Below are 14258 nucleotides of genomic sequence, written 5' to 3'. Positions count from 1 at the left end.
ATACTGAAAGAGTAGTAGATCCTTGGAACAAACAATCCCTGCTCCAGGATGCCCTCCCATGTCTCCTTTTGACACTTGGAAAACTGCATCCAGTTTTGGTCACCCCAATATAAAAAAGGTGTTGAGACTCTAGAAAGAATGAAGAGAAGAGCAAATGATTAAAATGATTAGGGGGGTGAAGGCTAAAACACTAAAGAACAGTTGCAGCAATTGGGTATGTCTACTTTAATGAAGGACTAGGGGAGACATGATAGCAGTCTTCCAATATCTCAGGGGCTGCCATAAAGAAAAGGGAGTCAAGCCATTCTCCAAAGCACCTGAAGGCAGGACAAGAAGCAATGGATGGAGAGGACCAACCTAGAGCTAAGGAGAAATTTCCTGAGAGTTAGAACAATTAATCAGTGGAACGAATTATCTCCAGAAACTGTGGGTGCTCCATCACTGGAGGGTTTAAAAGAGAGATATTGGACAGCTATTTTCAGGTAGTCCTTGACAAACTTTCTGTTGCTAAGTGAGATATCTGCTAAAGGAGTTTTGCTCCGTTTTATGACTTTTCTTGCCTTAGATGTTAAATGTATCCCTACAGGTGTTAATTTGGTAACTCCAGCTTCCCCATCAACTTTGCTGGTCAGTAAGGTTGCAATAGGGGATCATGTGACACAAACACACACACACATCGGAACACCACAACCGTCATAAATATGAGTCCTTGGCCAAGTCTCCCAATTTTGATCCCACGACCAGGGGGATGTCGCAACAGTCTTTGCGTGTGGGGGAAACATGGCCACACATCTCTCTCTCTCTCTCTTTCTTTCCTTCTTTCTCTCTCTGTCTTCCTTCCTTCCTTCCTTTCTATTTCAAGTGTGGTTATTAAGTGCCGTTGTTAAATGTACTGTTGTAAGTTGAGGATTACTTGTATGTCTGAAATGTTTTAAGGGTTTCTTGCTTGAGCAGGCTGGACTAGATGCCTTCCAAGGACCATTCCAACTCTTAGTTATTCTGTTACCTTAACTAACCTGGTTTACCTCAGTTTTTTATCCCTTTCCATCCATTTCACTGCCTTGCTCTCCACTTCACCCCAACCCTCTCCGCTGACTTCACTTTTTATGTATTTATTACAGTTGGAAGGGACCTGGTAGGTCATCTAATCCAACTCCCTGCCCAAGCAGGTGACCCTACACCACTTTCCTTGAAGTCCCTCCAAGCTCTCCCCTTTATTTATTTCATTTGTTTTGTCAACTATGTATTGGTGGTATACAAAGATATAATATTTATATACATGCATTAATAGCATCACTGCCCCCCCCCCCGACCGCGACCACTAATTCCCTCCACCGCCACCTTTTAAAAAAAATATTGGGTTTTTACCTCAGCTTCTCCCTTTTTCGCCCGCCTTTCTCTCCCTCCCAGCGGGTCCCTCCGGTTTCCCCCTGGGCTCCGAGCCCCTCACCTGCCTCACCTGTCCCCCTTTCCTCCCCGCAGCCCCTTCGACGTTTATCCCCCCCCCGCCGCCTCAGCTTTCCACGCCTCACAATTTTTACCTCAAGTCGCCCCCCCTCCCCACAGCGACGTCCCCCTCCCAATCCCTTCACCCCCGAGCGCGACGCCCCCTCCGCCTCGCGGTGTACCCCCCTCCCCTCACCCCGTCTCTCTCGCGGCCCTCCCCTCCCGCTCGGCTCCCGTGCGCGGCAGCCAATCGGCGCGCGCCTCCACATCCGGGGCTCTCCTGCTTCCCCCCCCCCCTCCGGCCGCCGTTCTCACTCTCGGCTATGGCGGAGGTGAGTGTGTGTATGTGAGAGGGAGAGTATGTTGTGTTTGGGGGGGGGGGGAGAAACTCGGCTCCCCCTCCCCCTTCTTCCCCTCCCCCACCCCGAAGGGGGCACCCCGTGGTGGGGAGGGGAGACTGAGGGAGCAGGAAGAGGGGGGGGCTTTTTGGACGGGGGGGAGCAGGTGGGACTCGCAGGTGAGAGTTCCTGGGGGGTGGGGGGAACCCCGTGTGAGCGAGGGGGGGGATGAAAGGGCTGGAGAGGCGAGGATGGAGGAGTCGGGACTTCGCTGGGGGTGTCGGGAGGGGCAGGGCGGAGGAGCCTCCAGTGGGTCAGAGTTTGAAATGGGGAGGGGGGCAGGTGGGAAGGCGTGGCCGTAGGAGTGGGCGGGGGGAGGACTTCGGGAGGGTCCTCTAAAACTTCTGAAGGGACTTTGAGGGGGGCTGAGCAAGGATGGGCAGGTTGGGAGGATGGGGATGCAAGGGGTCAAACTTGGGGACCGGAAGAGGAGGATGAGGATTTGGGGGTGCAGGGATAAAGAGGAGCATGCTGAGGCTTTCTAGGTGTGGGGGGGCAGAGTTGATAAGAATTGGCCTAAGTTGGGGTGCTCTGTGAAGATTTGGGGTGCATAGGGTAAAACTGGCCCAATTGGATTTGGGGGTGCAGTATTGGTTAGGGGGTGGGCATTGCAAAACAACTGGGGTTCCTGGAGTTTGCAAAGATTTGGGGGGGGCATATTTTAGAAATGCACCTTTTGAGGGTTCGCGGAAGCTCAGTTTGTGACTTTTTTTTCCAGAAGAAGATGGGGTTTTAAATATTGAGGGTGAGTGTGGGGTGTTTCATTGGGGAACAGTTGTGTTTAAAGGAATTCAAGAAAAATTGGGGGTTAAGGGTACTTCTGCAGATTCAGGGTTACTTTTGTGGGGGGAGATGGGAAAAAAACTTGAGGTTTGCCTCTGATGGCCACAAATGTTGTCAGGGCAAAATCACTCCCAAAATTAAAGAGTCCGTGGATGGATGCGAAAGTTGTGGGTCGCAATGGTACAGGTTGGAAGTGGTGTGATTGGCGTTGCTTCTAATCAGGAGAGTTTATCTACAAGGGTGTAAGGTGTAAACTACCAGGACGGTTACTTTTTGAATTTGCAAAATGGAGGAAGGGGTGACCTTCTGTGGACAGGCGAGCACAACTGAAATTTGGAGAACCGAGCTAGAAACGGTGTATCCACCGAGGGGCAAAAGCCAGAAATTCTAAGAAGCTTGATTCAGGTTTCAGGAAATGATAAAAGGGTAGGGAATATTAGAAAAACACATTTAGGATATTTGGGGAGAAGGACTTGGAGCTGCTGACAAATTGGTAGAATCCATGTTCAAGGTTGCACTTGGTAGAAATGACTGCACTTGAAGAAAAAATATGATGTAGCTTTATTTGTTTAGAAACTAACACCCAGTTTTGGAGAGCAACAAGCTTTAAATCTGACAAATATTGTGCAGAAGGCTTGAACATCCCATCAAAAGATCTCAAGATGGTCAGTTTGAAGTTTTGACCATCTGAAGAGACAAACCCCCCCCCCCCCCCCACACACAAAATCTTGAGTTGTCCAATGGCCAAGACAAAAAGTTGTGATTTTTTGAAAGGAGGTGTTTCATGTCCGAAGACCATTGGGGAATTAAAATAAGGGAGTTCTTTAAAGATTACATCTGCTTCATGTTGGCCTTGGTAGAAGTTTTGAATGAAGAAAAAATAATTGGAAATGAGTGACATAAGGTGGAGGCAGCTGGAATTTGGGTGGGCTGAGGATGAAGGGCAAGAAGATAAGGGACTATGAGATAATGTGAAAAGGAGAACCTTGAAACTGGAGAGAGAGAAAAAAGAGAGAACTGGTGAAATAGAGGTCTTCACTTCTGTAACATTTGTGCATCCAACTTAACAGAACTTAGAGGTCTTCTAGTTCCTTCCATTTGCTCTTTTGATGAGAAACATAGAAACATAGAAGTCTGACGGCAGAAAAAGACCTCATGGTCCATCTAGTCTGCCCTTATACTATTTTCTGTATTTTATCTTAGGATGGATATATGTTTATCCCAGGCATGTTTAAATTCAGTTACTGTGGATTTATCTACCACGTCTGCTGGAAGTTTGTTCCAAGGATCTACTACTCTTTCAGTAAAATAATATTTTCTCATGTTGCTTTTGATCTTTCCCCCAACTAACTTCAGATTGTGTCCCCTTGTTCTTGTGTTCACTTTCCTATTAAAAACATTTCCCTCCTGGACCTTATTTAACCCTTTAATATATTTAAATGTTTCGATCATGTCCCCCCTTTTCCTTCTGTCCTCCAGACTATACAGATTGAGTTCATTAAGTCTTTCCTGATATGTTTTATGCTTAAGACCTTCCACCATTCTTGTAGCCCGTCTTTGGACCCGTTCAATTTTGTCAATATCTTTTTGTAGGTGAGGTCTCCAGAACTGAACACAGTATTCCAAATGGGGTCTCACCAGCGCTCTATACAGCGGGATCACAATCTCCCTCTTCCTGCTTGTTATACCTCTAGCTATGCAGCCAAGCATCCTACTTGCTTTCCCTACCGCCTGACTGCACTGCTCACCCATTTTGAGACTGTCAGAAATCACTACCCCTAAATCCTTCTCTTCTGAAGTATTTGCTAACACAGAACTGCCAATACAATACTCAGATTGAGGATTCCTTTTCCCCAAGTGCATTATTTTACATTTGGAAACATTAAACTGCAGTTTCCATTGCTTTGACCATTTATCTAGTAAAGCTAAATCATTTACCATATTACAGACGCCTCCAGGAATATCAACCCTATTGCACACTTTAGAGTCATCGGCAAATAGGCAAACCTTTCCTACCAAACCTTCCCCTATGTCACTCACAATGAGATTGTTCATTAATGTCTTAATTAAGGTCTTAATCTTCACCTTGAGGTGGTTTTTGTTTAATTTGGGATTATATAGGTGTAGGATCTGAATTTAAAAAATAGGAATTAGAGCTCTAGGTGTGTCAAATGCAAGTTATCTTATTTCAGATGCTGTAAATTAAATATGTGTACACTTCAAGGATGGTTTGGAGGAAAGGTTTTAGATTTCACAAAAGTGCAGCAGTACCTCTGCGCAGTTCTTTAAACCAGTGTTTCCCAACCTTGGCCACTTGAAGGTATTTGGACTTCAACTCCCAGAATTCCCCAGCCAGCGAATGCTGGCTGGGGAATTCTGGGAGTTGAAGTCCAGATACCTTCAAGTGGCCAAGGTTGGGAAACACTGCTTTAAACCATCCCACCTTTCTTCTGGCTTCTGCATGGTACTAAAAATACACACCGCTACTTTATGGAGTCAATTCACGACTTAATCCTGAAAACCCTCGACATTTTGACTTTTGAAATGTCAGAATGGTAAAACTCATTTATTCATGGTCACTGATTTATTTTTTGGTATGTATACCTTGTTATTGCTTTTGTGTTTTTATTGCTTTTTGTGTTTTTATTGCATTTTAAAAATAATTTCCATGAGGGTGTCTTGAAGAATAACAAGCGTTGGAAGGTATCAAATGCCTGTCCAAACCAGTAAACCTTATACCCGTGATGGTGAAACTATGGCATTTAATCATTGGATTTGTATTTTGTATTTCTGTTGTGAGCCGCTCCGAGTCTTCGGAGAGGGGCGGCATACAAATGTAATAAATAAATAAAAATAAATAAATAATTATTATTTATTGGATTTGTATGCCGCCCCTCTTCGCAGACTCGGGACAGCTAACAACAATGATAAAAACAGCATGTAACTATCCAATTAATAAAACAACTAAAAACCCTTATTATAAAAACCAAACATACACACAAACATAACATGCATAACTTGTAATGGCCTAGGGGGAAGGAATATCTTAACTCCCCCATGCCTGGCGATAAAGGTGGGTCTTGAGTAATTTGCGAAAGACAAGGAGGGTGGGGGCCGTTCTAATCTCTGGGGGGAGTTGATTCCAGAGGGCCGGGGCCGCCACAGAGAAGGCTCTTCCCCTGGGGCCCGCCAAACGACATTGTTTGGTCAACGGGACCCGGAGAAGGCCAACTCTGTGGGGCCTTATTGGCCACTGGGATTCATGCGGTAGAAGGCGGTTCTGGATGTATTATGGCCCAATGCCATGTAGGGCTTTAAAGGTCATTACCAACACTTTGAATTGTGACCGGAAACCGATCGGTAGCCAGTGCAGGCCACGGAGTGTTGCAGAAACGTGGGCGAATCTAGGGAGCCCGACGATGGCTCTCGCAGCCGCATTCTGCACGATCTGAAGTTTCCAAACACTTTTCAAAGGTAGCCCCATGTAGAGAGCGTAAATAAATGCATGCCACAGGTGGTATGCGGAGTCACATCTGTCAGCATGTGAGCCATTGCCCTAGCTGAGCTCCATCATGGGCCAGTTGGTTTTCAGCTCACGCAGAGGTTCTGGGAGGGCGTTTTCGACCTCTGGAGGGTCTTTGGGGGTGAGGGAGACCGTTTTTGTCCTCCCCAGGTTTCAAGAAAAATGGGCCTACCGGGCATAAGGAAACAGGGGCAGGGAAGTCATGTGCACATATTCAGGGGTATAGGGCGCAGGGGGACATTGAATTATAGGTGTTGGCACGCACATGCGTGCAATAACGTGCGTACATGTACTTTTGGCACCCAAGGGGGAAAAGGCTTGCCATCACTGCCCTGCACCACTTCAGACAAGTGGTTTTCCAATCTCTTCTTAAAACCTTCCAGTGTTGGAGCATTCACAACTTCTGGAGGCAAGCTGTTCCACTGATTAATTGTTCTCACTGTCAGGAAATTTCTCCTTAGTTCTAGAAACATAGAAACATAGAAGGCTGACGGCAGGAAAAGACCTCATGGTCCATCTAGTCTGCCCTTATACTATTTCCTGTATTTTATCTTACAATGGATATATGTTTATCCCAGGCATGTTTAAATTCAGTTACTGTGGATTTACCAACCACGTCTGCTGGAAGTTTGTTCCAAGGATCTACTACTCTTTCAGTCAAATAATATTTTCTCATGTTGCTTTTGATCTTTCCCCCAACTAACTTCAGATTGTGTCCCCTTGTTCTTGTGTTCACTTTCCTATTAAAAACACTTCCCTCCTGAACCTTATTTAACCCTTTAACATATTTAAATGTTTCGATCATGTCCCCCCTTTTCCTTCTGTCCTTCAGACTATACAGATCGAGTTCATGGAGTCTTTCCTGATACGTTTTATGCTTAAGACCTTCCACCATTCTTGTAGCCCGTCTTTGGACCCGTTCAATTTTGTCAATATCTTTTTTGTAGGTGAGGTCTCCAGAACTGAACACAGGATTCCAAATGTGGTCTCACCAGCACTCTATATAAGGGGATCATAATCTCCCTCTTCCTGCTTGTTATACCTCTAGGTATGCAGCCAAGCATCCTACTTGCTTTCCCTACTGCCCGACCACACTGCTCACCCATTTTGAGACTGTCAGAAATCACTACCCCTAAATCCTTCTCTTCTGAAGTTTTTGCTAAGGCAGAACTGCCCATGCAATACTCAGATTGAGTTCTAGATGGCTTCTCTCCTTGATTAATTTCCACCCATTCCTTCTTGTTCTTCCTTCAGGTGCTTTGGAGACTAGCTTGACCCTTTTTTCTTTATGGCAACTCCTGAGATATCGGAAGACTGCTACCTTGTCACCCTTAGTCCTTTTAGTTAGTTGGGCAACTAGGAATATTTAAAATAAATAAATAACGAACAAGCCTGTCCTTGTTCCAGATGTTAATGCTAATGTGTGTAACCTCTAGGCTCTAAAGAAGAAAGACCGGTGTGCCAATTTAAGGGGGGAAATTCACATGTTCACAGCTGTCAGGTTCTGTATGGACTGTGAAATTGGATTGCGACTGTGAAGCGGTACTGTGGGTGGACAATCTTTTTATTTATTTTATTTGAGACACTCTTGCGCTGCCTTTTGTTTGGGTTAGCATCTGAGGGCGAATATATCAAATCCTGATCTAAATATCAGTTTTCGACTGAACTTTGATGTCTGTTTTGGTTCAGCTACTGTGGATTTACCAACCACGTCTGCTGGAAGTTTGTTCCAAGGATCTACTACTCTTTCAGTAAAATAATATTTTCTCATGTTGCTTTTGATCTTTCCCCCAACTAACTTCAGATTGTGTCCCCTTGTTCTTGTGTTCACTTTCCTATTAAAAACACTTCCCTCCTGAACCTTATTTAACCCTTTAACATATTTAAATGTTTCAATCATGTCCCCCCTTTTGCATTGCATTGGCAGTTCTGTGTTAGCAAAAACTTCAGAAGAGAAGGATTTAGGGGTAGTGATTTCCGACAATCTCGAAATGGGTGAGCAGTGTGGTCGGGTGGTAGGAATAGCAAGTAGGATGCTTGGCTGCATAGCTAGAGGTATAACAAGCAGGAAGAGGGAGATTGTGATCCCCTTATATAGAGCACTGGTGAGACCACATTTGGAGTACTGTGTTCAGTTCTGGAGACCTCACCTACAAAAAGATATTGACAAAATTGAATGGGGTCCAAAGACGGGCTACAAGAATGGTGGAAGGTCTTAAGTATAAAACGTATCAGGAAAGACTTTATGAACTCCGTCTGTATAGTCTGGAGGACAGAAGGAAAAGGGGGGACATGATCGAAACATTTAAATATGTTAAAGGGTTAAATAAGGTCCAGGAGGGAAGTGTTTTTAATAGGAAAGTGAACATAAGAACAAGGGGACACAATCTGAAGTTAGTTGGGGGAAAGATCAAAAGCAACATGAGAAAATATTATTTTACTGAAAGAGTAGTAGATCCTTGGAACAAACTTCCAGCAGACATGGTTGGTAAAACTGAATTTAAACATGCCTGGGATAAACATACATCCATTGTAAGATAAAATACAGGAAATAGTATAAGGGCAGACTAGATGGACCATGAGGTCTTTTTCTGCCGTCAGTCTTCTATGTTTCCCCAAGGAAACAGAGGCATTGGGTCTTGGTGTCTCATGAAATACGACCTCATTCTAGAACACATTTTTCCGCAAGTTGGTTCCGAGATGTGTTGAACTCATAGAATTCTCAAGTGGCGTCGCTGAAATTGCCTGTGGAATGATGGAAGGTGATGTCCAGCACTCCTGGAGGCATGAAATTAAGGACATGGAAGTGGAGTATCACTGCCTATTATGTCTCACCCCCAACTCTGCTTTTTCAATATTATCCATTGCTGACCCGATGTTGGTGATTTGTTTAAGGAAGCAGCTGCCGTTTTTGAGACAGCTCTGAATAAGAAAATAGACTTTGAGAATCATCCTTGGGATTCTCAATGTCTCCTTGATTTTATTTATTCATATTAAATCTCTGCTCTTTTACCATCAAATGCAATGCCCAGGAAGCCCACCGTAATAAAATAACAAGTAAAATGGGTTTTATATTTTATATACATAGAGACAAAATCTGTTTAGAATAGGACAGTACCAAAAATAAACAAACACTGATTAAAATGTCTTTCAGTTTTTTAAAAACGTCAGGTTAAACTGCCAAAACTTGTTGGTTTCTTTTTGATAAAAAGATTGAAGCGGGGAAAAGAATAACAAAAATGTCAGTCTTCCCTTGAAAAGAAGTTCCCAAAAATTAGAAATAATCTTTAGGTAGTTTTTGCTGCCAATTTTAGAGAATCGGTGATGATGATGAGCTCCCTTCTAGATTAATGGAAGTCAGCAAAATGTTTAAAACATCACAGCTTTCTGAAGTAGACTGCTTCCCCTTAAAGTTATAGACATTTTGTGGTTAACCATGCCATATTCTATTGAGAATTCACAGTGAACAACACGAAGATCACTATTGATCCCAACGATTGTCCAAAATATAGCTTGGAAGATCTAGAATAAGTTTCTTTGAAATGTGTTTGAATATTAGTAGCTCAGGTTGGTAGTTCATCTGTTGGTTTGAGCTCCGAGCTTGGCAATTGGGTTGCAAATGTTTCACCACCATTCAAGGCCACATCGGCAGTGCATTTTGAATTGTTCAATTCAAAAAAGCACTGATGGTGTCTCCTTGAATGGTGGCAAAATGTTTGCAATCAAATTGCCAAGCTCGGGAGCTCAAATCAACAGCATATGTTTCTTTGCTTGGAGCAGTGCTGGGTGCAGTCTGAACACTGTGATAAAGAGTTAATTTATTTGGGGTTTCCTCCCACATCCAATAGATGTACTATCTTCTCAAGGACAAAATCATTGAGTTGAGTTAGCAGCTGTGAGCTCCAAGGTTTAACTAAAATATACACTGCTCAAAAATAATAAAGGGAACACTCAAAAAACACATCCTAGATCCGAATGAATGATTCTCATTGAATACTTTGTTTTGTACAAAGTTGAATGTGCTGACAACATGTGAAATGGATTGTTAATCAGTGTTGCCTCCTAAGAAGTAGACAGTTTGATTTCATAGAAGTTTGATTTACTTGGAATTATATTGTGTTGTTTAAGTATTCCCTTTATTTTTTTGAGCAGTATACATTAAGATATGGGCAGCTGCTAAGAATACGGTTAAAAGAGTTCCTGATGTTTTTTATTTATTTATTTATTCATTCATTCATTTATATATTTATTTATTCATTCATTTATTTATTTATTGGATTTATATGCCGCCCCTCTCCGCAGACTCGGGGCGGTTAACAACAGTAATGAAACAGCATATAATAATAATCCAATACTAAAAACAGTTGAAAACCCATTATTATAGAAACCAAACATACATACAGATATACCATGCATAAAATTGTAGAGGCCTAGGGAAAAGAGTATCTCAATTCCCCCATGCCTGGCGGCAGAGGTGGGTTTTAAGCAGGTTACGAAAGGCAAGGAGGGTGGGGGCAATTCTAATCCCTGGGGGGAGTTGGTTCCAGAGGGCCGGGGCCGCCACAGAGAAGGCTCTTGCCCTGGTTCCCACAAAGCGAAATTGTTTAGTTGACGGGACCCGGAGAAGACCCACTCTGTGGGACCTAACTGGTCGCTGGGATTCGTGCAGCAGAAGGCGGTTCCGGAGATAATCTGGTCTGGTGCCATGAAGTGCTTTATAGGTCATAACCAACGCTTTGAATTGTGACCGGAAACTGATCGGCAACCAATGCAGACTGCGGAGTGTTGGTGTAACATGGGCATATTTGGGAAAGCCCAGGATTGCTCTCGCAGCTGCATTCTGCACGATCTGAAGTTTCCAAACACTCTTCAAAGGTAGCCCCATGTAGAGAGTGTTACAGTAGTCGAGCCTCGAGGTGATGAGGGCATGAGTGACTGTGAGCAGTGACTCCCGGTCCAAATAGGGCCGCAACTGGTGCACCAGGCGAACCTGGGCAACCGCCCCCCTCACCACAGCTGAAAGATGTTTCTCTAATGAGAGCTGTGGATCGAGGAGGACGCCCAAGTTCTTGTTCCTCCTTTGATTATTAATCAGAATAGATCTGGAAGGGACCTTGGAGGTCTTCTAGTCCATTCTGTTCAATCAGCAGACCCTATACTATTTCAGGTAAGTGCCTGTCCAGTCACTTCTTAAAAATCTCCAGTGAGGTGTGCACCCACAACTTAAAACAGAGTAGAATTCATTATTGGCCATGTGTGATTGGAAACCCAAGGAATTTGTCTTTCGTGCATCTGCTTTCAGTGTACATAAAAGAAAGACATCTGTCAAGAATTCATGAGGTGCAACACTTAATGATTGTCATAGGGTGCAAATAAGCAGAAAACAATACTAATATAAACCATAAGGGTACAAGCAACAATTTACAGTCATATATTCATAAGTGGGAGGAAATGGGGGATAGGAACAATGAGAAGACTAATAGTAATAGTAATGTAGCTTTGCTGAATAGTTTCACAGTGGTGAGGGAATTATTTGTTTAGCAGAGTGATGGCGTTGGGGAAAAAACTGTTCTTGTGTCTAGTTGTCTTGGTGTGCAGTGCTCTGTAGACTATGCGAGGGGTCTGTAAAGGTTTTCACAGCCCTCTTTTTGATTCGTGCAGTGTACAAGTCCTCAATGTTAGGCAGCAATGGAAGATGGGCAGCCATTGTGTTTTTCTGCAGTTCTGATTCTCCTCTGAAGTGTGTGTCGGTCTTGTTGGGTTGCAGAACCGAACCAGACAGCTATGGAGGTGCAGATGACAGACTCAATCATTCCTCTGTAGAACTGTATCAGCAGCTCCTTGGGCAGCTTTGAGCTTCCTGAGTTGGCGCGGAAAGAACATTTTTTGTTGTGCTTTTTTGATGACATTTTTGATGTTAGGTTGATCATTTTAGTTTAGTTTAGTTTAGTTTATTAGATTTGTATGCCGCCCCTCTCCGAAGACTCGGGACGGCTCACAGCATAGCAGTAATACAATACATTACAAATCTAACAATAAAAAATTAAATCCATTTAAAAGACATTAATAACATAATAAAACCCCTAGCTATGCAGTCACACACATTGGCTCAAAATGTCATTTTTGCTGTTTCAGCATTTTGCAACCCTTTGTTTGAGGTCTTCTAGAATTTTTAGTCTTTTGAACTAAAGGGGTGTAGAGATATAGCCATAACAAGTTCCTTCCTCAAGGTCATCCTTTGTTTGACACCTGCCTGGAAGGTGATGGGAGTAAAAGACACGTTGACATGAAGGAGACTGGTTAATACGATGAACTTGTGGGTGGGGGAACAAAGGAATGAACTTTAAACTGGGTGGAGAAACCCATGGGACTTCAGATTCGGGTTTGTCACAAATGTGCCAACATGGCTCTGCTAATAAATGGGAACTTTGAGGAACTCTATGCCTCAGACTCTGATTTAATTTCAGATGCTATTTGGAACCCTGATAGTTGTTTGATTTTAGGTCTTGAGATATGATAGAACCTAGAAATTTGAAGGTCTCTGCTGTTGATACCATGTTGTCTAGTGTTGTAAGAAGTGGTGGAATGGGAGGGTTTCTTCTAAAGTCTGCCACCATTTCTAAGGTTTTGAGTGTGTTCAGTTCCAGATCATGAGGTTAGTTGTTCTTCTGCAGGCAAGCTGATACACTGGTTAATTGTTCTCACTTTAGGAAGTTTGTCCTTAATTCCAGGTTGCTCCGGAGCATGCAAAAGAGCGGTGAGGTAGGCTAGTCATATTTTCCAACTGATTTGCACCAAAGGATTGTCCAGTCTCGCCGCTTTCAAAGTCTAACTCCCATATTTAGTTCATCTGTATTTTTTTTAAGCCTCAAATACTTTTAACCATGCAGAATTACCAAGTAATAACGCATCAAGCGTGCCCTTAGGTACTTTGTAAATGTAAGGTTTATATTCCAGCAATATAAAAGTGTGGTTAATAATAATATGAAGTCTTCCTGTCTGTAATTGTTGTGTAATAGAATTCCTGAAATATTGGCTTCTTTCATTTGGGTAGCAAAAAAGCAGAGGGTGATTTTTATTTTATTTTTTTTAGTTGTGAATTTATTTATTTATTTATTAAATTTGTATGCCGCCCCTCTCCGTAGACTCGGGGCGGCTCACAGCAGTGATAGAAACAATGTACAATACAAATCTAATAATACGAAGTTAAAAACCCATAATTTAAAAAACATGCACACAACACACCATACATAAATTATATCGGCCTGGGGAAGATATTTCAATTCCCCCATGCCTGAAGGCAGAGGTGGGTTTTGAGAAGTTTACGAAAGGCAAGGAGGGTGGGGGCAATTCTGATCTCTGGGGGGAGTTGGTTCCAGAGGGCCGGGGCTGCCACAGAGAAGGCTCTTCCCCTGGGTCCCGCCAAATGACATTGTTTAGTCGACGGGACCCAGAGAAGGCCAACTTATTATACAGTAGCTCAGGGGATTGGAGGCACTTTTGAGAAAAGCAATAGCAATAGCATTTAGACTTATATTCCGCTTCATAGTGCTTTTACAGCCTTCTCTAAGTGGTTTACAGAGAGTAACATATTGCCCCCAACAATCTGGGGTCCTCATTTTTACCCACCTTGGAAGGCTGAAAGGCTGAGTCAACCGTGGTGAGATTTGAACTGCTGAACTACAGCTAGCAGTTGGCTAAAGTAGCCTGCAGTGCTGCACTCTAACCACTGTGCAACCCCTGGAAGAACTCACCTGTATTTCCTATATTCTATAGCCATTAGATTTGTCAGGAAGTTTCTCCTTAGTTCTAGATTGCTTCTCTCCTTGATTAATAATAATAATAATAATAATAATAATAATAATAATAATAATAATAATAATAATTTATTAGATTTGTATGCCGCCCCTCTCCGAAGACTTGGGGTGGCTCACAACACGATAAAAACAGTATTATACAGGCACAAATCTAATATTTAAAAAAAAACTAAAAACCCTATCATAATTAAAAACCAAACAGCACATACATACCAAACATAAATTATAATAAGCCTGGGGGAAAGGTGTCTCAAATCCCCCATAGGTGGGTCTTAAGTAGTTTACGGAAGA

The 14258-nt window shown here is 43.0% G+C and overlaps 1 protein-coding gene across 3 annotated transcripts in view; it reads left to right on the top strand.

Annotated features, from left to right (window-relative positions):
- The first annotated feature begins 1738 nt into the window (after positions 1-1738).
- The window catches only part of MIER2 (MIER family member 2), a 120224-nt gene continuing 107704 nt past the window's right edge, over positions 1739-14258 (top strand). For all 3 annotated transcript variants that reach the window (XM_070732281.1, XM_070732272.1, XM_070732262.1), the window contains exon 1: positions 1739-1778. In XM_070732281.1, the coding sequence (XP_070588382.1) occupies positions 1770-1778 (9 nt within the window). In that variant the 5' untranslated portion in view covers positions 1739-1769. The remainder of the gene's footprint in view (positions 1779-14258) is intronic.

Source organism: Erythrolamprus reginae, chromosome 1 (genome assembly GCF_031021105.1).
Source record: "Erythrolamprus reginae isolate rEryReg1 chromosome 1, rEryReg1.hap1, whole genome shotgun sequence".
Classification (NCBI taxonomy): domain Eukaryota; kingdom Metazoa; phylum Chordata; class Lepidosauria; order Squamata; family Dipsadidae; genus Erythrolamprus; species Erythrolamprus reginae.
Note: the sequence above shows the minus strand (reverse complement) of the source record. Positions and strands in the feature narration are given on the sequence as shown.